Here is a 21900-nt window from a genome sequence, read left to right as displayed (position 1 = left end):
CTCCCCTCCAATGTACACAACCAAAGGTCCGTCGCGAAAAGACCCCTCGGGCTTGAGCGCGAAAGACAGAGAAGTAGGTATTGGGTCCGTGGTCTTTTCGATGCTGTAAAATGACGCTAGCGACATCCAATGACGTCCCCAAGGTCCCTGCATATGGTTTGGGCCACATTACCGCTTGGCGCCACATGTATCCCCACATAGACACTCCACCCGCCGCCATTGCAACGTCGCCTTCCAAGGTTGCTTCATAGACATCCGTGGAGTGTCCGAAAAGCAAATTCACTATACATAGACGTCAGCATGAAGCTCACCCTCATCCTCGCCTTGGCTACGGCCGCTCTCGCTGGCGAGATTGTCAACAACGAGGCAAGTAACACCCCGCGAAGCTATACGGCATGCATGGCGTGCTAACGCCTTGTACAGCATCTCAAGACCGAAGTCCTCACCGAAGCCAACTGCGTGCGCAAGACCAAGGCCGGCGACAAGGTCAACGTCCACTACCGCGGCACCCTCGAAAGCGACGGCAGCGAATTCGACGCCTCATACAACCGCGGCCAGCCCTTGTCCTTCGCCGTCGGTACCGGTCAAGTCATCAAGGGATGGGACCAGGGCCTGCTAGACATGTGCCCCGGCGAAAAGAGGAAGCTCACAATCCAGCCTGAGTGGGCCTATGGCTCGCGGGGTGCTGGCCCCATCCCCGCCAACAGCGTCTTGAGTAAGTGCTATTGGGACACACGGCGAATACATTGACTGACGTATGACAGTCTTCGAGTCCGAGTTGGTCTCCATTGACGGCGTTGACAAAGAGGAGTTGTAACAGGGTCTGAGATGACTATTTGCACATACATAGCATTGTACGCGTGAGAATAAACTCGAGGTCCCGTAGGCAGGCTGCGCCTTGCTGCTATAGTAGAATCAACATGATGTGACTCATGTCAATCCTGACCGTGACCTTCAACCCATTAGATCTTCAGCTCCTTGGTTCACCATCCGTCGAATCTGCCGTCTCGACGACTTTCCTGTATTTTCCAGATCTGCGTAATTCTAGTTTCCAATTGGATGCTATTGTTGAACATTAACACAATTGTGTCCGCTTTTATCTTCACCTTTGGAGATTCCGCACTTACCGTAGCTCTAGTCGACGTTCTGCAAGCTAATGTTCGTGTTTTTCTAGTTCTATCAGTCCCGTCAAAGTATATTCTGCTACTACCATACTGCAACTTGACAGACAGCGTGCACTAATCAGCACGCATTCCCCACACTAATATTTCTACACGAACGAGCAAGATGCCATCCTTCTCCAATCCAAGGTATCGTTCATTATGCTAAAATCCCCTTCGCCGCACCCACCTCCATACTGAAGCCCTCTCGACAAGGTCAAAAACCCAGACGTTCGCTCTGAGATCAAACACATGATCGCCATTGTAGTTTCAATCAGCAAGACCGCCTCATCGCTCGTCCAAGGGTCAAAGGCAAGAAGGTCATGACAAAGGGTCGAAGACAAAGGCGCTCGTAGTCGAGAAAGTGAACGAGCTTGACGCATTCCTGAAGGACAGCGACGTTCTTCCACCCAAGCCAAAAAAGAAAGCAGAACAAGACACAATTTGTAAAACAATACTCTCCGGTGCGGATCTGTTCATTCGAACTGATGAAAGCAGATGCGCTTAGCGGACTAGATGAGCGGCTTAGGTTGCTCAGATAGCGCTTGGTAGACTCATGCCTTCCATCAAGGACAACACAGCTTTTGAGGTAGCTGTAGCTGTGCTCGAGCAGTAGTTCGACGACTACAAAGTCAGCATTCAGTAGTTAAGTGCTTTGGGACACATTCTGCAACTAACAAGGTACAGCGCACAGATTCGCAAACTTTGCTTTCTCTTGCTTCTCAGAGTTTCGACGTTGCCCAGCGTGTAGGGGTGATTAATTAAGCTTAACAGTAAGCGGGAAGCTCCACCTAGACATAATAGAGAAGACCTTCGCTCCAGCGACAGAACACTAGCCGTCGTCTTTGGCCAACCAAGGAGACTAAGGAGGAAGTAACGAACAATGTAAGTACGCTTTCATTCACTTACTGCATGTAAAGGACGAACAAGACCAATGTTTTGAGCCTGCGCCCACGCCAGCTCCCGTTTCAGCTTCTTTCCCAATGACCATCACATGCGCCGCCTCCGATTTGCGAGTCTCACTGCGCATTGTTGATCCTACGGAGTGAAACAAGCTGCATAGAAGAGGTGGTCATATAAGAATAATAGCTCCTTTCTCGCGCATGGTAGCGGCAGTGAAAAGTTCAGGTTTCATTGTGATAGGTGTGGAGACTTGAAGTTTCGAAGGAGACTGGAAAGGGCAAGGTGTCTTGGGAGTCTCTGTGATTCCGAAGGTCAAGGTATTTTGGATAAGATCAGGCTTAGCTATCATGTGCAATTTAAACATAGCCCCCCATGCTGAACAACACGTCACTACTCTTATACGTCATCTGCCTCGTCATGAACGACTGGGAAGACGATGCTTCACTTAGCGCGACGGCGAATTTTCCCATTCTACCACTGTTGTCCTCGTGATGTCTTTGCCATCTTTGCATGCTGGATCCGAAATACACTGCTTTTCACTATCCGCATCGCTATCAGCTCTCCAACATGGATTCCGGACGTCACGCGGATATGTGCCGTCGATGCCATGGGGTTGGAGCTCTACGTCTTCGTGACTTCTGACATAGCCGTGCGATTGTAGTTGTGGAAGCGTTGACAATCTCGGCGTTTTCGGTATGTAAGCTCCCTCGGAACGCTCTGTATCGAAATAGGGTATAAAGCGACCCTTTGGTTGGAGAGATTAGCAATAATTACGTGCAGGGGTACCCGTTGTAACTCACCAAGATCCATTTGATAGTGGGCCCGCAAGCAGCGATCACACCAAGATTACCCTCAACGCTTGTAAGTGCGTTCCTCACGTTGTAAGGGTCCTCGAGTGTGCCTTTAGGCAAGCTGAAGACGAGGACGAAGCGATGTAGTCGATAGCAGCCGATTGCCGTAACTGCAATTGGGAGAGAGAGAAATACAATGACTTCTAATTTGACCTTCGAAGGCATACGGATATCGTAGAGTATCCATGCTGGAATCAATGCCACAAGAACATCCGTGGCAATGGTGACGGCGATCACACCGAAGATGTATTGTGTGTTGTTATGGCAATGACCAGGAACATCCTGCCAGTACTTGTTGATGGGCTGGCATCGGAAGATGTGTGCAAGAAAGGCGGCGAAAATGAAGGCTATGTTCACGGCAATCAGAGTCCATATGCTTGCGATAATGAGCCGATTCGTTGAGCGTAGCTTTAGCAACGTGATTAGGAACGAGATTTTGACGAGACCAAGGATTTGGTTGTATGTCGCGTTGTTAATGTAGCGCCACTGGTAACGTGATTGTTAGTACAACACGTAGCTACCCCACTGTTTGAGAGTAGTCGGACTTACGAGGGCAATTTGTTCCTTATTCATAGCATCTTTGGGGATGTCTTCTCGGTGGTAGCCAGCATAAGAGACCACAACCACTAGGAAATGTCAGTCAAAGAAAACCGTCACCCGGATCAGCGCTTACGTTTCCATAGTGTTCCAGTGAGGGCTAGCAAAAAGCACTCAGCAATAATAAGAAGTACGTCCTCTGAAATAGGTTTGGTTAGCAGTTACTTCACTTGACTCATGCGGAACGGTGCCATACCAATAGCCAACTGGCGCTCCTTGATCTTCTTCCATGTCCTGATAGCCACGATAGTGGCAGACACAACAAAAGGGAAAACTATAAGGAAAATGTTCAATGGTTGAAGTCCGGTTCCCGCCATGATGTTATGGTGATCAGAAAAAGATCAGGGAAAGTATGATAGGAGGTACGTTCGTTCCAACTACCTAGATATACGAATTGCATTACTTTTCACATGAATTAAACTTCGGCGCAAACCACGCTGGTGGGCTTGACACCTGTGATGGAGTTCACCACGCCGCATTCCTTTGAGTACTGCATGTGTATCCAGTAATTACATTGATCCCGTGTGGCGCCCCTGACTCGAGCAATTCAGGTAGTCTTCCGAATTCCCCGAGCCGTAGACGGCCCAAAGGTCCGTCCCTTCGACCCTTGTAGGAGTACTTGGAAGGATCATGTTCATGCGCAAAAATTACGCAAACAGCAGGTCAAATTCCGCATTTGACCTTAAGCACTGCAGATGCAGATCTTAAGCAATCCACTTCTTGTCATCTGGTACCCCTCTTCCTTCTTGAATGGCTGAATAGGAGTACTGTATATACGAGTACATCGGTGGTGCTGGACATGTGTGGCGACTCTCGGTAAGTGGAGTGCTTCATTGAACCACCTGCATGGTACCTAGGTAACCTTGGCAGTCATATACGACGTTGTTTCCACCAATAGGCTAGTATCGTAGGATTTTAGGATGTGACGAGTCCGTGGACAAGCAGGTGTGCGGTCGAGGGTCTTTTGCCAAGCGCTTGGCGCGTCGGTTGAGAAGTAAGGGCGGCCGTTAAGGGAAGATGCGACATGGCAAGGGATTGTTGAACGTGCCGACCGTGCCGCTAGGCTCTGGCGCCCGCGGCATCCATGCATCCGCCGCCCCTCTCAATGGCGGCCACCTGCGACTCTATGTGCAACCCATCTCACGCTTGTTTTACTCTACACATAACCTTTTAGTCCACGTTCCACTAGATGCTACTTAGCTACGATAGTAATGTCGAGAGTTACATTTTCGTAGGAATCAAATCTTTGGTCTGGATTCTGCGTGGCGACAAGAATTCTTGCAATAAGCACCGCGCCGCAATCACACATGTGAACACGCCAGAGACGCATCTATCCTTCCTATGCCAAGCCACCTATGCCGTTTCTAAACGGACGAATATGCCACTGGATCTGCATGCACAGCTCGCTCAAGTAGTACAATCGGCATTCTATAGCGGCTTGCAGATGTTGTGCTGCCTGCTGCTCCTTGCTGCCGGTGTAAGGGCTGGGAAGTTTCTATTGGCTTGCAACTGCCGTGAGGCTGCTCCAAGCCTTTGCGATTTGGAGCATGGACAGAGCCAAATCTACCCCAGTCCAGATCAAGACCACGTTCTACCCACAGGCCCATCCATTTATCCCGGCTTCTATATGCAGTCCCTGCGTAATCTACCTGCGTCCCTTCGCTGTTATGTCCCCGTTTGACACTCACTGGTTGACTCCACAGTGTGTGGCAACATCCAGAGCGCTCACACATGAATCATGGAGCTCAGTCGCGTGGGAGAAACTGAAAGAACATTTACCGAACGGTTAAAGATAAAAGATAAAATGGGAAGGCATCCTTTTGCTGCTTCTTCCCTACATCCACCTCGTATTCACCTCTTGGCTTTCACCATGGCGTCTATGCAGCGGGTAACCACGTGCTTTCTCATGCTCATTTCCCCGGCGGCTATCCTTGGCCAATCTTCTCCTCTTCCTGATGTCGAACCTGCAGCTACCTTCGTTCCAGCCGCTTCACCAGCAGGGGCACCACTTCAAGAATCCGAAAGACTGCAATTGACTGACGCAGTCATCGAGCGTCTAACGACCGATGAGGGGGTTTCGAAGTATGTCGAGTACTTCGCATTCGATGACAGCACCGCTGCTAGTGATGTGCGTGTACGACGTGCAGCCTCTGCATCTTGCAAGACGTTTCCTGGTGACTCTGAGTGGCCCCAGGAAACCGTCTGGGACATTTTCAATGTGCTTTTAGGCGGCGCACTCATTCCGACCAAGCCCATCGCTGCTCCGTGCTACGATACACAATGGGGCAAGAAAGACAGTGCAAAGTGCACGGATATCGCCAATAATTTTACGAATCCGCTATTCCATGAGGCTGATCCGACGTCAAGTATGCGATTACTTCCGTAAGCGTATGCAGACTATTTGCTGACGTCGTGATTCTAGACATGTGGCCTATCTTTCAGGGTAGGACCTGTATGCCCAAAAACGACACTGACGGCAAGTCATGTACTCTTGGCGGATATCCCGAGTACGCGGTCAAAGTCACCAACGTGGCGCAGATCCAGCTTGCCATCAACTTCGCAAGGGCGACTAATCTTCGCCTGGTCATCAAGAACACTGGTCATTGCTACCTGGGAAAGTCCACTGGAGCTGGAGCATTGAGCTTGTGGATGCATAACATGGAACAAATTGACTTTCTCCCGAACTACGAAGGCCCAGGCTATTCAGGACCGGCGTTGAAGCTCGCCGCTGGGGTTAGAGTCAGGCAGGTATACGAAGCTGCGGACAAGCATGGTGTCACTGTCCTTGGTGCCATCTCCTGGGTAAGCATTCCTTGGTCTATCATTCTTATAAAAATAACTCACATTCACTAGAGCGTTGGATATGCTGGTGGTATGATCACGGGCGGAGGGCAAAATCCTCTTGCTGGTGTTTACGGTATGTCGGCCGATCACGTTGTCGCCTTCCAGATCGTAACGGCCGCCGGTCGTTTCATCACAGTATCGGAAGACTCCAATCCTGACTTATTCTGGGCACTCCGAGGCGGCGGTGGTGGTACCTTTGGTGTCGTGGTGTCGGTCATCATCCGTGCACATCCTAAGATCAACGTCGTCACTGCTGGCTGGCAAATCGATGCTGCGAACAACAGCCTTGAGGACTTCTGGAAGGGCACCAAGAAGTTCTTTGATGTCTTCCTTGACTGGGCAGAGTCAGGCATGTACAGCTTCTTCATCATGGGAAATGAGCCCAAGCCGTTCCTCAACATGCGCTTCCTTTTTGCTGCGAACCATACGGCGGAGTCGTACGACAAGACCGTCAAACCTTTCTTCGACTACCTCGAAGAGAACAATATCACGCTTACGACCCCCCATAAGCGAGTGGCTCATACCACCTTCTACTCTGCCTATCAAGCGACTTGGGGTGGTAACTCATTCCCCATCGGCTTGGACAACTCAATGTCAGCGAATCGCATCGTTCCTCGACGCAACTTCCAAGAGAAGTACGACCAGACCTTTGCGCTAATCAAGGAACATGTCTCTTCTGGAAAACATCTTCTTGGCTACCACAAGGCGCCCAAGGAGTACGCAAACACCAACAATGCTGCCAACCCAGCGTGGCGCGAATGTGCCTTGTTCTTGATCACCTCTTCGAACAAGAAAATGGATCACTCTACACCAGAAGCTCTCGGTCTTGCAAACAAGGACCTCCAAGAGAACATCCTACAGCCTTGGCGCGATATTACGCCCGTTTCAGAAGGTGGTGGTGTTTATTTGAATGAAGCCACCGTTGGAGAACCGGACTGGCAAGAGTCATTCTACGGTGGGTATTACCCAAGATTGAGCGAGATCAAGAAGAAGTGGGACCCGACCGATGTCTTCTACGCGACCACTGCCGTTGGAAGTGAGAGGTGGGTGGTTCAAGACGGAGAACAGGGTGTTCAGACTCAAAACGGAAGATTGTGCCGGGCCTGAGGGAAGCGAACTGCAGGCAAACCTATCGTAGCTACATCATATAGGCCAATCATTAGACATAGTAGCTCGAAGCGTCCCTCCTCATCTTATACATGATGCGCTGAAATGTGACTATGGAGCTATGACACTATTCCTAGAGTGACACCAACATGCATGCACTGGTCCATACTCGCACGGCGTCATCACTCTCGGGTGGTGACATGAACAGACAGCATTGAAGATGAAACCGCACTGAGAAAGTAACTACTCAACGGCTGCTCGTCTCCCTATTCTTTGTCGGAATTTCGTTTGCGATATCCTTGTGACGACGACTTGAAAGTACGGTCCTGGCCACAGTGATTTTGAGTACTCCTCCTACATATTGAGGAGTACCTGAGTAGGGAGTTGGCGACAATGAAAACTCGCAAAAGCCACCCATACTGGGTCCTTCTACCCCCAAGATACAACGCGCGATAGGGCCACCTGCTTAAGCTGTAGACCACTTTGTAACTCCGATTAACATCGCGTTTGTTGCAATAAGATATTCATTTGGTCTTGCAAACCTTCACAAAGAATCCATGTTCATCACGGCATGTGTGGACACATCGGTGCCTCGCTCCGTCCACATTGGTTGAATTTTGCGCGTCGTCCTCATCCCTTCGCCACCAATATACCTCTATCATATAACGCCGTGACGATACTCACGCCTCTGCCCACGTCGCGAGCGAGCGTAGTACTGCTGCAGAATTCGTCTCCGTCATTCTTATACAAGGTCTTCAGTCCTTCCTCTTCGCTCCACTCTCCCACCCAACTAGGCGCCGTACACTCGCAAGGTCCTTTCTCCTCATCTAGTCCTTGCATGTTGCAATTTGCTCTCGCTTTGCTCACAGCTGTGAGTGCTGGGGCAAAAGGGTGGCCTGCCAAAAGAAGCTTGCCAGAAGAATCGACAAAAAGGTTGTCGACCGTCGAAGGCGCACGAATATATTTTCTGAAATACAGACTGATCGTGTCAGGGTAGAAGCTGTAGATGTTTACGCCCATTTTGGAAGACGAGGCAACGGCAACAGTCGTCGAGTTGAGCATGGCAATGCCGTTGGCGAAGGGGACGTGCGTCAACGTCTTGGTGTGCTGCAGGTTGTGGATATCAGTATAGACGACACTACCTCCAGGAATGCCAGAAAATGTTTCGACCTGTGATATGAACGGTGAGACCAATGCGCCGATGTAGTGGTCATTGGTAACTAGTAGCTTCCCATCTCCTAGAGAGTGTATGGAATTCGGCGTATGGATCAACGGATGTTTCAGTGTCTGCAAATATCTGGCTACCGCATTCTGGACGGAGACTTGGAACACTTCGATGAGATTTCCAGAGGTACGGGAATGGTTGACGACATATAGCGTAGAAGTCGCGGCATCAAATTCGATGCCCAGAGGCTGAAAATCCGCCGCGTTGTTATAGTCAGTCAGAACGAGAGGCTTCAAAGCGTCTGAGTCCAGAATGTTGGGCGTTGAATAGTCGTAGATCCAGATATGTGGGCTATCGGTGCCATCTCTTTTATCCAAAGGTGACGCAAAGGCGCCCTGCATATGTAAGCCCTCGTCGCGTTGAAACTCTTTTGCTCTTAGGGGCAAATCCAAAGGGCGGCTACGCACCATTACCGTGTTCCACTGATCCCTCTCCGGATTGCAGCTCAAGAACGCAATACCCATCTCCTCTTCCACCAGTACATCCTCGCAATTGCGAAGCCGATCGCGGAACTTGACTTCGTGACTCTTGAAGTGGTTGATATTTTCAAAGTTCCCTGGTCTGTTTGCGAATATCGTGGAGAACGCGAGATAGCGGTCGTATACCCACGGCGCGACGATGGCGATTGCTGCGATAAGCAGCTGCGTCACGGGTCAGTCACCAATCGTCAATCACCCTCGGACCGCTGTGTTTCAGACCAACTTACGATAGATCGTGTCGCCATGTCTACAGGAGCGCGTCCTAGCCCGGCGAGTACTGTTGATGTAGTAAAGATGGCCGGCACGGTCGGGCACGAAGTTCATTGTGCTAACAAGTCGCCTTGACCCCACCAGAAGAGGGGACAGCCATCCTCGTTTGCGTAAAATTCGTCAGCGGCTCTCCAAGGTTTGAGTAGTAAGCATGTCGGTGTTTCCTGCTGTATCGGACCGTTGGCAGCTTGGGCGTTGTCGGGGAAGGCGCGACTGCACAGATGCCGAGGCGGAGCAACAACCTGACGTCATGACCTTTGAGTGAGTATCTCCAATCCCATTGACACACATTGAATGCACAAGACCCCCATATAGCGAGGTAGCGTGTGGCTTTACACCTGAACGTATGTTTTCTAGCTAGGCTGTTGTTGTTACTACTGCAGCACGACTACCTGGGAAGTTTGACCCGACTCGGCAAGGACAGGAATAAGCTCGGGCAAAGTCAACACTGATACAAGTTTAACTGTCGCCCCCAGAGAAGTCGGTTTGTGAGCTATCCAGCTTTACAGACGCGCCTGGACATCTCCCGGGATTGGTGCAGGTGTGCACGGGTCTTATGTCTAGGAAACTCTACACTAAAGTCTAGTAGTCTCTCTAGATTCGGGAAGGGTTAGGACTGCTCCTAGGTAATTCTTCGACTATCTAGTAATAACTACAAAGCATGTGTGTAGGTACAGTCGTGCTGTGGGTAGTTTGCTGGATATCCAGATCTTTTCTAGTGTCATTCGTTGAACAGTAAGGCCGTGGGCCATAGTGACGAGAGGTGCATCCTCTTCGAACTACCGACTGTAGCGAGAGTCCTTGAGTGCATGATATATACGTGCTCGTACAAATATTCGCCTCTCATCATATACTCGTTGTAATAGTGACATGTTGCATCTGATGAGAGAAGATGCACGGACTGCCGTGAGATCTTTTCTGCGCACTCTATGTGCTCGCTAGTGTTCCAGGTACATGGCGCGCATCCGCAAGAGTATCAGTGTACCTCAATCTGACATACTGTAGCTACGTTGTGGGCAAGTACTCGTACCCAAGGCATGTAGAATAACCTCTTCCGTCTCTACAAGTTCAGATATGCGAATCATCCGAACGGTTCCTCCGGTACGTCCGTAACCTGCAGATGCCGAACGATCAGTATATGTCATGCTCGGTATGGACGAGGTAGTTTAGGCTCAATGGATTGGCCATGGGGTGATTCTGGATCTTAACACACCGTCCTTTCCGAGACTCTGGCATGATCTCCGATGCGATCGCCGTGCATTCAAGTCGTTGGCTAGGTCTCGTGTGCAACTCAGACCCAAATGTGTATCGGCTTAAAAGTCTTCATGTTGAAAGATGGCGACTGCACACAGCGGTGTGATATACGCCTTTGATAATGTGGAGAGCCGGAACGTGAGCACTAACACTGCCGCTTGACAGTGGCCGAAAGCTGACGTTCGAGAACGGCAAGGAACAGGTAGTCACTCCATGCGGCGTGTGCCTACGGAATAGGTAAGTGCATAGGGGGGCGGGGTCACTTGTAGGGTGCAAACAGATTGTTCTCGGTATCATATACGTGCGCCGTTTGCCAACATAGCCATCGATGTTGGTTTGCTGACAAGACGATATTGAGCAGTCTTGGTAAAGGCACAGGACGCCGGACAGGAAGGTTGCTGGGTAACGGACAAGTTCTTCGCTAGTCCTACACACCTGCCCTCAAACGTCGGGACGTGAGAAGACGACCGGCCACGCGCGCTGAATGAGGCCAGCGAGCGGGCGTGTGGTCCAATGTGAACATCGACTCACGCTCTGTAGCTGACCGAGACACGAAAGATGTTAAGGAACGGAGCCGATAGGGGCGTGGCTCGCAGTGGCTTATTGGCTTGGCGACACTGTTTAGAGTGTTGGGTGCCGTGACGGCGAGACAGTTGCAGCGACTTCCAGGCTATACCTCCGGCACTAACGCACTGCGCAACGAGTCCACCTCCATGTTCAACAGGACAACACAATCTACATCATCATCCGCGCCATGGAGGGGCAACGCAACTTCCAACGCTTGCCAGAAAGTTACGTTGACAGCGCTGCTCCTCGCGACATGCCCTGTAGCGGCTGCATTCTGGCGCTGTAGTGTGAGCCTTGTTGCCGCGCAGGGGGCAGGCTTTGGCGAAGGCGTTGGGGACCGCGCCGCCAGAGACAACCGCGTCCCGTTTTTTCTGGCCAGAACGTCGCTCGATTTGGCTGCGTTTTATTGCATTGTACAAACCAGTGCATATCCAGCCTATCATAGTCATTCCGCTCACAGACCGTGATTCGGTCGAAAGCTTCTATTACCCGAATCGCGTGCCAGTCATCAGCCGAAGAAACGAGTTTTGCTTGCACGGGGCCGTCGTGGCTTGTTAGCTGCTAGCAGGCCAGGCATGGGCGCCGGTGGCTTGAAGGATTCGCTGCTTGCATGGCAATCATCATAAGGGCCGGCCGCTCCTCATGCTTGGACACGTTCTGGCTGCTAAATAAATCGACGAAAGGCTGTTCGTGCCGTTCTTCTGGCTGCGATCGACATTGATAAGCAAGTCCCCCCAGCTGGCCGTCACTCTTTGCCTTTTCCTAGTCACCACCGTTACCCTACCCCTGACGGCCCGCAAAAAGCCCTCGGACACTTGCTGAACCACTGCAAGGTACCCGAATCTGAGGTTGGACGAAGTACCTAGGCAGTCATTGACAGTGGCGGCAAACCTCCTTGTCACAGCAACGGTACCTACGTACGGCCATGGGTATCCGGATTCCGAGGAAATTCTGCGGTTAATAATAGCATCCTCGACTGCTATAGTACCGTTTATTGGAGATGAGTCCTCAATGTTTCGAATGCGAGTCGGTAGCGATCCTGTCGCACCATGCTCCCCTGCCAACGCGGAGGAGGCAACACGAAAACCGCTGCCGCGGTGTTCCCTTATATCTTCGAGTGTCACCACGCATCGGCCGACAGTTTCGCGCGCTGCTTCTGCTGCTCGTCATATCTCTATCCTGCAGTTCCCAGGCTGCCCCCGTATCCGCAACGGAAGCCTATGGTGATCGACCGGCCCTGCTCGTCGAAGACGACCTTGCCTGGACAGGATCGGCGTTATACCTGGATCTCAGCCCACCACCCACCGCGTCGCGATTGATGCCTCCTCTAAAACGCGACGACGATGTTACCCGCACACCCTCTGCAACTCTTTCGGAACGCGCCATTACAACAGACTCTGATGGCTCTGGCACCGGATTCAAAGTCCCCACGGCATTCGATACTGGCCTATCAAATAATTTCACAAACTCATGCGCAAACTTCCTTAATCGCCTACGTCAGAGTCAGGCATTCAACGACTGCCACCCATTCTCCTTGCTATTGCAGGTATGGTACTTCAATAATACGAGAGAGAAGAGTGTGGCTAATCAGTACCATGCAGACGTCAAGCGGTTTCTTCGACGCCTCCAAATCTACACTACGCATCACACAGACTCTCGATGCAACCTGTGGAGTAAACGCAGCACAATGCAAACCTACCCTGGATAATTTCGCAGTGGAGCTGCTATCGGAAATGGCATGCAAAGCCGATTACGACACCGACAATCCCCTGGTGCTACAGGCTTACAATGGCCTCGTTGCATACCAACCGTCTTACCAAGCAAGCTGTTTGCATGATGACGAGGGAAATTATTGCTTTGCGAACGCCGTCAGCAACATGTCATCACCGGGAGATGCCTACCCATACTACCTACCCATTGGCCAAGAACTTCCCGGCGGATCAAGGCCAACCTGCAACTCGTGTTTGCAACAAGCAATGGGTGTATTTGCCACGTACAGCAACAACGCAACACAACCTCTTTCAAAAACCTATACCTCGGCCGCTCAGCAAATATCAATAGCATGCGGCTCGACGTTTGTCAACGTCACGGCCGCCCCACTCAAAGGGGCTGCATCGACGACGACCACCACCACAATCACACCCACGATAAGCTTGATCTTAATGTTTTTACTTTACTTCTTCCAGTGATGGAGCGATACCCTATACATTCTATACTTGTAAATACTTTACCTTAGTTATTATTGATATCAGGATCGACTGGTCATTAGCGACGGCGCTTGGGAGGATTCTTTTTTGGCCGTCTTGGATTGTTGCAAACCTGGCGGGATAGTCATGGGGTCCTCTGGCCCATAACGTTGGCTTTTGCCGCGATCCGGCCTGTCGAGGCACGACGAGACACTTGGACGTGTACACAGTTCGCCATGAGTGAGGCGTCTTTTCTGTACACCAATAACATTGCACAGACTGTGATCGAATGATCAAAAGTCAGCTACGCACAAAGCAGTTTTTTGAACTCGTTTCACGAATACCAGTATCGAGGGCTTGATTAGTGATTGGCTGTGAGTCTGTCGGTGTAATATGAAGGGCCATGGCGCAACCCATGAGCCTGGGATTCTTGGTCACCGATGCCACATACCCAGGTAATCTATCCGTCACGATCGCGCCTTTGGGTCCGCTCCCGCTGACGATTTGCCTATACCCTGTCCCCGTTGTTGTCATTTCGTTTCGGCCGACGCACTTGTTTCCGAAGAGAAGGAAATTACAGCATAGCGCGCGATGGATATGGTGACTCCATGTAAGGCGGACAAGGACAATATGTGGATCTGCGAACGTCACACGTCAGCGCATGTCCGGCTGTGGGTTTGATCACCTGCTCGGCATGTCTTCTCGATCTCCTCCGAACAAGCCTGAAACGTGGCGGACCCTGGTCACGTGGTGATCAGCCTTGCGGGGTGCCGTGATTTGACAGAAAGCGGTCGCCTGGGACGTTACACATCAACGTTGTGCTTCAGCTTCCCGTTGTCGGACCTTTTGTACAACGTCGATAACATGCACTTGATTTGCGCTATGGACTTGATTGCGTCCATGTCAAGACCGGCTGTGGTAAGGAATTGCCAGGTCGGCCGGCATGCCCCGTGGACCAATTCAGCAGAACAACGTTGGTTTCCCGCGCCGCGGTGGAGCTGTGGACTGTCCTGTCATCTCCAACGCCCTCCATCCTTGCATGGATGATCCGCGCAGCCCTTGGTCGTCAGCTGTGCCAGGCCAGCCTCTTCCTGGCTCTTATGTCAAACACTTCATGCGTTTGAAAGGCCCGACCAGTCTTCTGCCAGCCGTGTCCCATGCACTTTCTTGTACCTGAGACGTCCAGCTTCGCCGCGAGGGTTTGCTATGCGTGTCCCTTCCACTCCTCTCATTCCCTCATGACTTGTACTAATTGACAAAGTCGATATTAATCGGGCAGGCCTGTCTCTTCATCTTGCTTCACGGCATAGTCACTCTCTTTGTTGCCACCACGCTCCTTAGACACATTCATTATCGACGTCTCCTCGAATACTTTTCATACATCCGACACCGTTCCTTGACCGCTACCTTCACTTGAACTAATACACGACATTCCATATCTCGACCCTACGATGGCCGACGTCATGGCTCAACAAAGCATGTTATCTGCGCCTGCATCCAGACAAGACATCGTCAGCGCACTACTTAACGACTATGGCAACTCTTTTGGCCGAGGCGACGCATCTCCTTCAACGTGGTCGCCCGTACCTGCGGACAAAAAGCTTCCTGCGCCGCCGTCACGATCAGATAGCGTCGCACGTGAACCGCTTCCAGCTGCGATGAGAATGGAAGCAAAGTTTCAGTTGAGAGGTAAGCAGAGATCACACAAATTCTATTATAATGGATTGCATCCGTGTTTGGTTATTCATCAAGAGCTCGCTGGTACAGACTGTGTGTCATATTGCAACCTCGATTCCGCATGCCAATGTGCTGTATGCGTGGTGATACATCATCGTTGCTTTGTCGTCGCTCAGAGAGCCGCATGGACAAAGCCATGATATCATATACCTGGGCGAATGGTGCTAACAGAGAACAGATGACCAAGACGCACCTGTTCTCCCAAGGAGTCCGGTGCCAGGCTCCCCACCTCGACCAAGGAGGAGGATCGAGTCACGTAGCCTATCTCGCGAATCTAAGCCAGCATCTCTCAAGCTTACCATCAGCAACGGTTCAACAGCGACTGTGCCCCCTACCCCAGCATTCCCAGCACGATCAGAGTCTCTCCCTTCTTCAGCAATAGAGGAGAAAGATCTTCCACCTCCACCACCTGCAAAGTCCGAGAGGCGGAAGTCGGTTAAGCAGTCTGATGCGGGAAGCCAATCGTCAAGGCCAGCGACGGATCTCGCGAGAAACGATTCGCTTCTTTCCCAAGGCGAAAGCAGAGACTCTACGGAGACGTCTACTACAACCACATCATCGGTTATTGGGCGCAAAGCAGTACCAGACCAAGGTCTCAAAAAGTTCAAAAGTCTGGCAGAACTGAATAATGGACCGCGAGGAAGGAAGGGCGCTCCAATGCCCCCCACATCAGCGCCCAGAACCTTGAGCGTCGATAGCCAGCGATCAGATGCTGTCTCAAGGAAAGGCAGTGTCGACAGTCAAGCAAACATGCCCGAGGCTGCCGCACCTCAGCCCGCCGAAAAGCTACGAAAGACGGAAGCAGAGCTCCCACCGACACCGGAGGAAGAACAAGACACCAGGGTCCCTGCACCACCTAAGAAAGTCTTCACGGGTCTTCCCTCAAACCCTCGTATCAAAGCCCCGGCATCGCCCCTTCACTTCCGCGGCAAAAGCAGCACAGGCTTCAATGTCTTGAAGGTATATATTTGCCTCCCCTTTCCCTCTCCAGTACTTGTACGATAGTTGTCGTACTGCGTTGCAATGTTCGCAAACTCAAGGGTACCTGGATCCTGTTCCAAAAGAAGAATACTGTTTGCTGACTGAGATCTCGTAGGCAATGAGGCCGGCTCCTCCAATCCCCACGATGGAATTGCACACCATTACGCCTGAGATGACACCTTCCCCGACGTTGAAGCCAGTCCTAGCAAAGAAGGATGCTGAGATCTCTCCGGTTTCCCCACTGCCACCACCAAAAGATGAGAGGCGGCCTTTTAGCTTCGAACCTGCTGTTGCCACCACTGAGACCCAGCAAAAGTCAACAGAGCAGGAAGAATACCTCGCAATGTCGGAATTACCACTTCAAAGCACCACTCCACCAGCTGAGACCCGACTACCCATGCGCACCACATCACTAGACCCACCCGAACCATCCCCGGGCTTCCAACGACCCACAAGTGCCCCATCATCCCGCCCAACATCATCCGACCTCCAAGATTACAACCTCTCCCCCTTCCCAGGACCTTCCGTTCCAACATCACCCGTTGACGGCTTGCGCACAGAGCCCACAACGCCACCCACACCGCCTCCCTTCGAGCCCCTAACCCGCCGACCAATCCCTTTGCCCGTGTCTTACATTCCACGTATCACGCCCGCACAACTCTCCTGCTACACAAGACATTGCCACAACATCTGGTCTAACAATATATTCCAGCCCATGGGCTGCATGGTGTGCCATGAGAACGACAAAGATAGGAAGTGGGCGTGTACGTGGTGTCAGTTGCGGATTTGCCGTAGCTGTAGTGAGGATCTGAGGGCGATTCCAGGCAGAGACTTGGGAACGCTGATACAGAAGAGAGAGAAGGGGGAGGTCATGGCGCCGGGAATGAAGCTCAAGGAAGACAGGTTTACGATGGTTGTTGAGGACATTGATGGGGAGGAAAGGGGAGAGGGAATGGATAGTGAAGGTGTTGCGTAAGGTTTCTTTGGGTTTGGGTTGGGTGTCCGGTTGTCTTCTTCCCACGCGTAGTACAGGCGCGCATCGGATGGATGAATTGCTTCATCACATGATATCACATTTACGCAACGTTGGAGTTGGATGGGAAGTTATACCTAGAATGCTGCGCATCGTTTAGCTAGCTTGGCGGCCTTCACGGCAAACTTGATTACCGTATTGACTCAATGGTATCTTGCCGAGCCAGTGTTGACTTCGTCATCTTTCGTACATGTTCTACTTCGTCTCCTTCATCTCCTGCAGTATCCTCACAACCTGGGGTAGAACCTTCTCCGCATTCTCACTTAAGCGCGCAGCTTCCCGGCCAGTATTGGTGTCCGCGACGTTTCCAAAGAAGGTTTCCTCGCCCCGGACACCACCCATGTTGAGTATCCCAATCGGCATCTGCATGTCCTTTGCTTTCTTCACTAGCCGCCAGGCAGAGTACGTCGCAAGACTACTTCCAATGACGAGTATCCTGCCTGCTGCATCGACTGCCTCTTCCGCAGCGACTTTTGTGGCAGCGGGTATAGACTCGCCGAACATGATGACAGCAGGCTTCAGCACTCCGCCTTCGCTCGCCGGGTCCCAGGCGCCATCCTTGTCGACTTGTACGTGGACCTTGCCTCCGTCTGCGCGCTTTGGCGGCTTCTCCAAGCACGTCGGACACGGAGGGTATCGGAATGTGGTGTACGGGGCGTTGGGCACGTCGACGTCACCATCTGGGTTCGACTTGAGCCCTTTCTTGCGGCGCTCGTCGGGGTTCTCGGTGTCTAGGGCGCCCGATTCGATCATCTCGGCGAGGAAAGCGGCCCAGGAGGGGTTCAGGGTGGTGAGTTGGCTCTGGAAAGCCCGGCGCGAATATTCGTTGCGACAGGTGAGGCAGACGAGGTTGCGCAGGTAGCCGTGTAGCTCGATGGTGGAGAGGTCGGGGTGCGCCGTTGGGTGGAACGAGTCTACGTCTGCTCAACTCGTTAGCATGCTGTGACGTTTGCCAGGGAGAACCTACTCTGCGTGATGATACTTCCAGCAACACCCATACGCCCCAACTCGCCACAAGCCTCGTGGGCCTTGTTTGGCTTGGCCTTCTCTAGGTTCGTCCAGCCGAGGAAACTCCTCGCCCAATACCTCTTCCTCGCTTCGTGGCTGTCACAGAACTCGTGAAAGTAGACGGGCCGGTACGTCTTGTTCAGTGTGTAGGTGCCATTTGTGCCTCTGTAATCGGCCAAGCCAGACGCTACCGAGATACCTGCCCCCGTAAGCAGCAGCGTCTTGCCCGCATGCTCGCCCCGACCAAGCCGAGTCGAGAAGCTCGATTGCGCCGCCCTCGAAGGCGCACCGGACGTGGACAGGGACGGCGACAAGAAGTCGACCAAAGCCGCGATGGCACCGCTCGCCGTCGTCGCGCTCGCGGGAATCAGCTTAGGTGCCGGGAGGGGATCGGTATAGGGAACGCGAAGCAGAGGGGCTCGGGGCATCGCGCAATCGCACACGCTCAAACATTGTAATTTCTCGCGTCCACCTTCGCAGAAGCCAAAGGGCGGATTGGGGGCCAGCAAGCGCGCGTGCGGCCAAAACGGTGGTTATGTCATGATACGTTTTTAGCGCGGCACCATCGAGGTCCGGGGCCCGAGATGGATTGCTAGCCCGCGCGTGCGCACGAGTTTGTCGCGTGGTAAGCCGACGGATAGCTATCGTGCCGCTGCAGGAATACGTATATTTGGGGGCTGCAAGGTGCTGCGAGTTTGTATTGGGAGTTTGCGGGGTGGGGTAGAATATAGGTGCAGTGTGAGGCTGAGTGCATGTGGGGGGCTGTGCTGTAGCTGTCACAACAACGGCTCAAACTTGAGAATGAAGCGCTCGATGAGGGCTACTGTCATGACTCGTGGGCGATCACAAAATCGATGCAGCCGAGTCTCTGTGATTGCTGGTAGGCTGAGATATGTTCAGTAACGGATCGGACTTGCTCCGGATGTGTGACAGTATGACAGCCATTGCGAACCATGGCCGCGACGTGGAATAAAGGGATGAAAAATGTAACATTGACAAGAAATATATGGCTACATCATCGATAAGGGCCCTCTCCATGCCCAAGTGTTACCATGAAAAGCATGTACTGGAAACTTCGAAAATGAAAAACGCCAATTAAGCCTTCCTCGCATACCCGGTCCAGATGGGAATGAATGTCCGGCTCCTCCTTCCTGATTACAGTCCTCCGTGCGAATGTCGTAGGTTCAAGGGGTATAAGGTGACTGCCAGTACGACTGGCTATAATCCATCATCGAGGTGATGCGTGCCTGAGAAAGCCACCAGAGAGGTTGCCCGTGGTATCGACTGTCTTCAATGGGGGGGTATTGGGACAAAAAGAGACTGCTTGCCGCTTTTAAGGTAAGCTGAGAGTTCGTAGCGATCGTGACAACGAGATGTAAAACAGATATGAGACATTGAGAAAGAGTCAGCCGGCTGGCAATGACACTGCGAGATTATTGCTGATGCGGGAGGTGATGCGAAGCGTATTGCATGGGCTGCTGCATAGTCTGCTGCATCGGTGGTTGCATTTGCTGTTGCATTTGTTGTTGCATCGGCTGTTGCATGTGATGTGGGTGTTGTGGCATTGGCTGCAGCATAGACTGGATGCTCGGTACCCGTTGCTGATGTTGGTGTTGATGTAACGGGTAGCTTGGGTATGCGGAGTAATGATTTTCGGGAATCGTAGACATGCTATGCATTTCCACATGGGGATCCTCTTGTTCTTCTTCCAGGTCAGAAATGCCTACGCCACTATCTTCATGGTCGTGGTAGGTACCATTCTCGAGCTTCTTTTGTGCCGACCTAAAGGCCTGAGTGAGGTTCTTGAGACCCTTCTCCATGCACTGAGTAGAGTCAACACCAGGTGCTTCAAAGAGTACGAAATCACGCATGACATACCTTTGTCTCTACCAGTTGCCATTTCTCTCCAACTCGGGCAGCTAACATGCTCCACATGTCCCTTCGAACTTCCATATAGGCTTGCGCTAGTACGTCCAGCTTCACGCCGTCCCACTGCTCCGCATTTTGCCTCTCCATCAACCGTTCGTGCCGTTTGCGACAGGCATTTGGCGTCTTGGAAGGGAAGTGCTTCGGTCCAATCTGGTTCCAGTTGAGACCTTGAGCCCTGGCCTGAATGAGCGTCTCATCATCTCTAGCGGACCAAGAGGAACTGCGAGTTCCGCCTGCGGCCGATGCGGTCGACACGGAAAGGCGGTGCGCCGGGCCCTTTTCAATCTTAGGCATGTTGACCAGTTGAATGAAAAGACTAGTAGGACAAGAAAGTGATGACGAGAATGGAGATAGGAAAGACGCGGCGAGGAGGAAGATGAGAGCAATGGAAGCGACCGAGTAGCGTATTATGATTAGGGGAGTGTTGGCGTAGGCGAACGAGAGTGACGGATGAGGAACGACAGGTAGGAGATATCCTTGCGAGTAGAAATGAAACAACTGCTGTTCGTACCTTTGGGTCTGTATTGTCTGAGGCTCTATCAAGGGGGCATGGCCAACATCTTTATACAGTGAGCCGCATACAGAGCCTCCATCCACGACAAAGACCAGTAGGCCACTCGGAGAATTGTTTTGAAACCAGGACATGTTTCTGTAATCGCCGGATCGATCTTCATCTACCGAGAACGGCATGTGCGACTAGGCGAAGAGGAGGCTGTTCACTGGGTCGTGGCTCCAAGCGCCATGAAAAGGGACCAGGGCAGGCCCAAATTGGGCCTGTGAATGGCCGAAGCACAAACCGTGAGCGGTTCGTCCCTCGAACAAGGAAGGGGGACTATAGCGGAAGCGCCTGTTTGAGAATATCCCACTGTGTTCCCTGATGCGGCTGTGTCTAAGAATATCCCCGCTGGCGAGTGGTGGAGGGGCAGCGATGGAGGGGAAAGGGCGGCTAATCTGATTCGGCGAGCGCATAAGTAGGGCCCAAATAAAGACCTTGGCAAGCGACACAAGGGCAAGGGGTGCCTCATCTGGTCGAACACCTGTAGGATGTCGTAGTCATCAATAATCAGTAGGGCTGAGCTCGGGGACCTGCAGATAGATGCATGTGCAGAAACGTGGAGTGGAAGGTCAGCAACCCGTTCCAAAGACGTTTTCGAAACGGCGCACTGAGCTCAGGGAGTTCAAGGGAACCTTGGAGGGCTTGAGAATAGCCGACCTCAAGACGCAAAAAGAATATGCGGCCGCCCGATAGCCCGCGAGGCGCTCACGACAGGCGCGGCCACTGGATGGGCGAGTGTGGGTTGTGGGTCTCAGCAAACACGAATTCACATCACAGCGGGACCGCGGGAAGAACCGAAAGCACGTTCTGTCCAAGGCTCCCATGAGAAGCGCCCGCGAACTGCTGCCGGCCGTTGCTGTGCCTCTGACGAACTGGAGCTTTGGAGATCAATGCCTGACGTGCTGTAGCAGTGTTTCGCAAGTGCGGTACCGCGTCGCTTGCAGCTGCATCGGATTCGACGGCACCTGCAACGCAGACCTGTGTGGGTGCAGCAATGCCGCGCTTTACTATGTAGGTATTCTAAGTAAGGGCATAGCCAAGCCGTAGATGACTAGAAAATGCGTTTCGGTAGTGCATCATACAAAGAATTTCTCGGTTCGACAAGCGGTCATGTCGTACCAGAGAAGCGTTCGTCTGACGCTGCAGCGTGCCCAGGTGGCCTTTCACACAGCCCCAACCTCGGCATCCGAACTCACCAGAATCGATAAACAGC

At 52.1% G+C, this 21900-nt stretch overlaps 5 protein-coding genes across 5 annotated transcripts; 3 read left to right on the top strand and 2 right to left on the bottom strand.

Moving 5' to 3' along the window:
* Positions 1–423: 423 nt before the first annotated feature.
* Positions 424–817, top strand: FPR2 (Peptidyl-prolyl cis-trans isomerase fpr2; the record flags this gene model as incomplete). Its single annotated transcript, XM_049378901.1, has 2 exons — positions 424–715; positions 765–817. Coding segments are annotated over 2 exons (345 nt in total), but the record flags the coding sequence as incomplete, so codon positions are not given.
* A 4564-nt stretch (positions 818–5381) lies between these two features.
* J4E87_007304 (uncharacterized protein) lies at positions 5382–7462 on the top strand (the record flags this gene model as incomplete). Its single annotated transcript, XM_049378900.1, has 3 exons — positions 5382–5877; positions 5934–6313; positions 6365–7462. The coding sequence occupies 3 exons, from the start codon at positions 5382–5384 to the stop codon at positions 7460–7462; spliced, it is 1974 nt and encodes a 657-aa protein (XP_049231562.1).
* A 7785-nt stretch (positions 7463–15247) lies between these two features.
* Positions 15248–17137, top strand: J4E87_007303 (uncharacterized protein; the record flags this gene model as incomplete). The annotated part of the gene is made up of 3 exons (XM_049378899.1): positions 15248–15254; positions 15359–16140; positions 16277–17137. The coding sequence occupies 3 exons, from the start codon at positions 15248–15250 to the stop codon at positions 17135–17137; spliced, it is 1650 nt and encodes a 549-aa protein (XP_049231561.1).
* A 252-nt stretch (positions 17138–17389) lies between these two features.
* On the bottom strand, positions 17390–18630 carry J4E87_007302 (uncharacterized protein; the record flags this gene model as incomplete). Its single annotated transcript, XM_049378898.1, has 2 exons — positions 17390–18114; positions 18162–18630. 2 exons carry the CDS (start codon positions 18628–18630, stop codon positions 17390–17392), a joined length of 1194 nt encoding a protein of 397 aa, XP_049231560.1.
* A 1005-nt stretch (positions 18631–19635) lies between these two features.
* Positions 19636–20425, bottom strand: J4E87_007301 (uncharacterized protein; the record flags this gene model as incomplete). Its single annotated transcript, XM_049378897.1, has 3 exons — positions 19636–19737; positions 19888–20025; positions 20081–20425. The coding sequence occupies 3 exons, from the start codon at positions 20423–20425 to the stop codon at positions 19636–19638; spliced, it is 585 nt and encodes a 194-aa protein (XP_049231559.1).
* Positions 20426–21900: the final 1475 nt, after the last annotated feature.

The sequence above is a fragment of the Alternaria ethzedia genome, assembly GCF_023757985.1.
Source record: "Alternaria ethzedia strain BMP 0044 chromosome Unknown scaffold_19, whole genome shotgun sequence".
Lineage (NCBI taxonomy): Eukaryota > Fungi > Ascomycota > Dothideomycetes > Pleosporales > Pleosporaceae > Alternaria > Alternaria ethzedia.
Note: the sequence above shows the minus strand (reverse complement) of the source record. Positions and strands in the feature narration are given on the sequence as shown.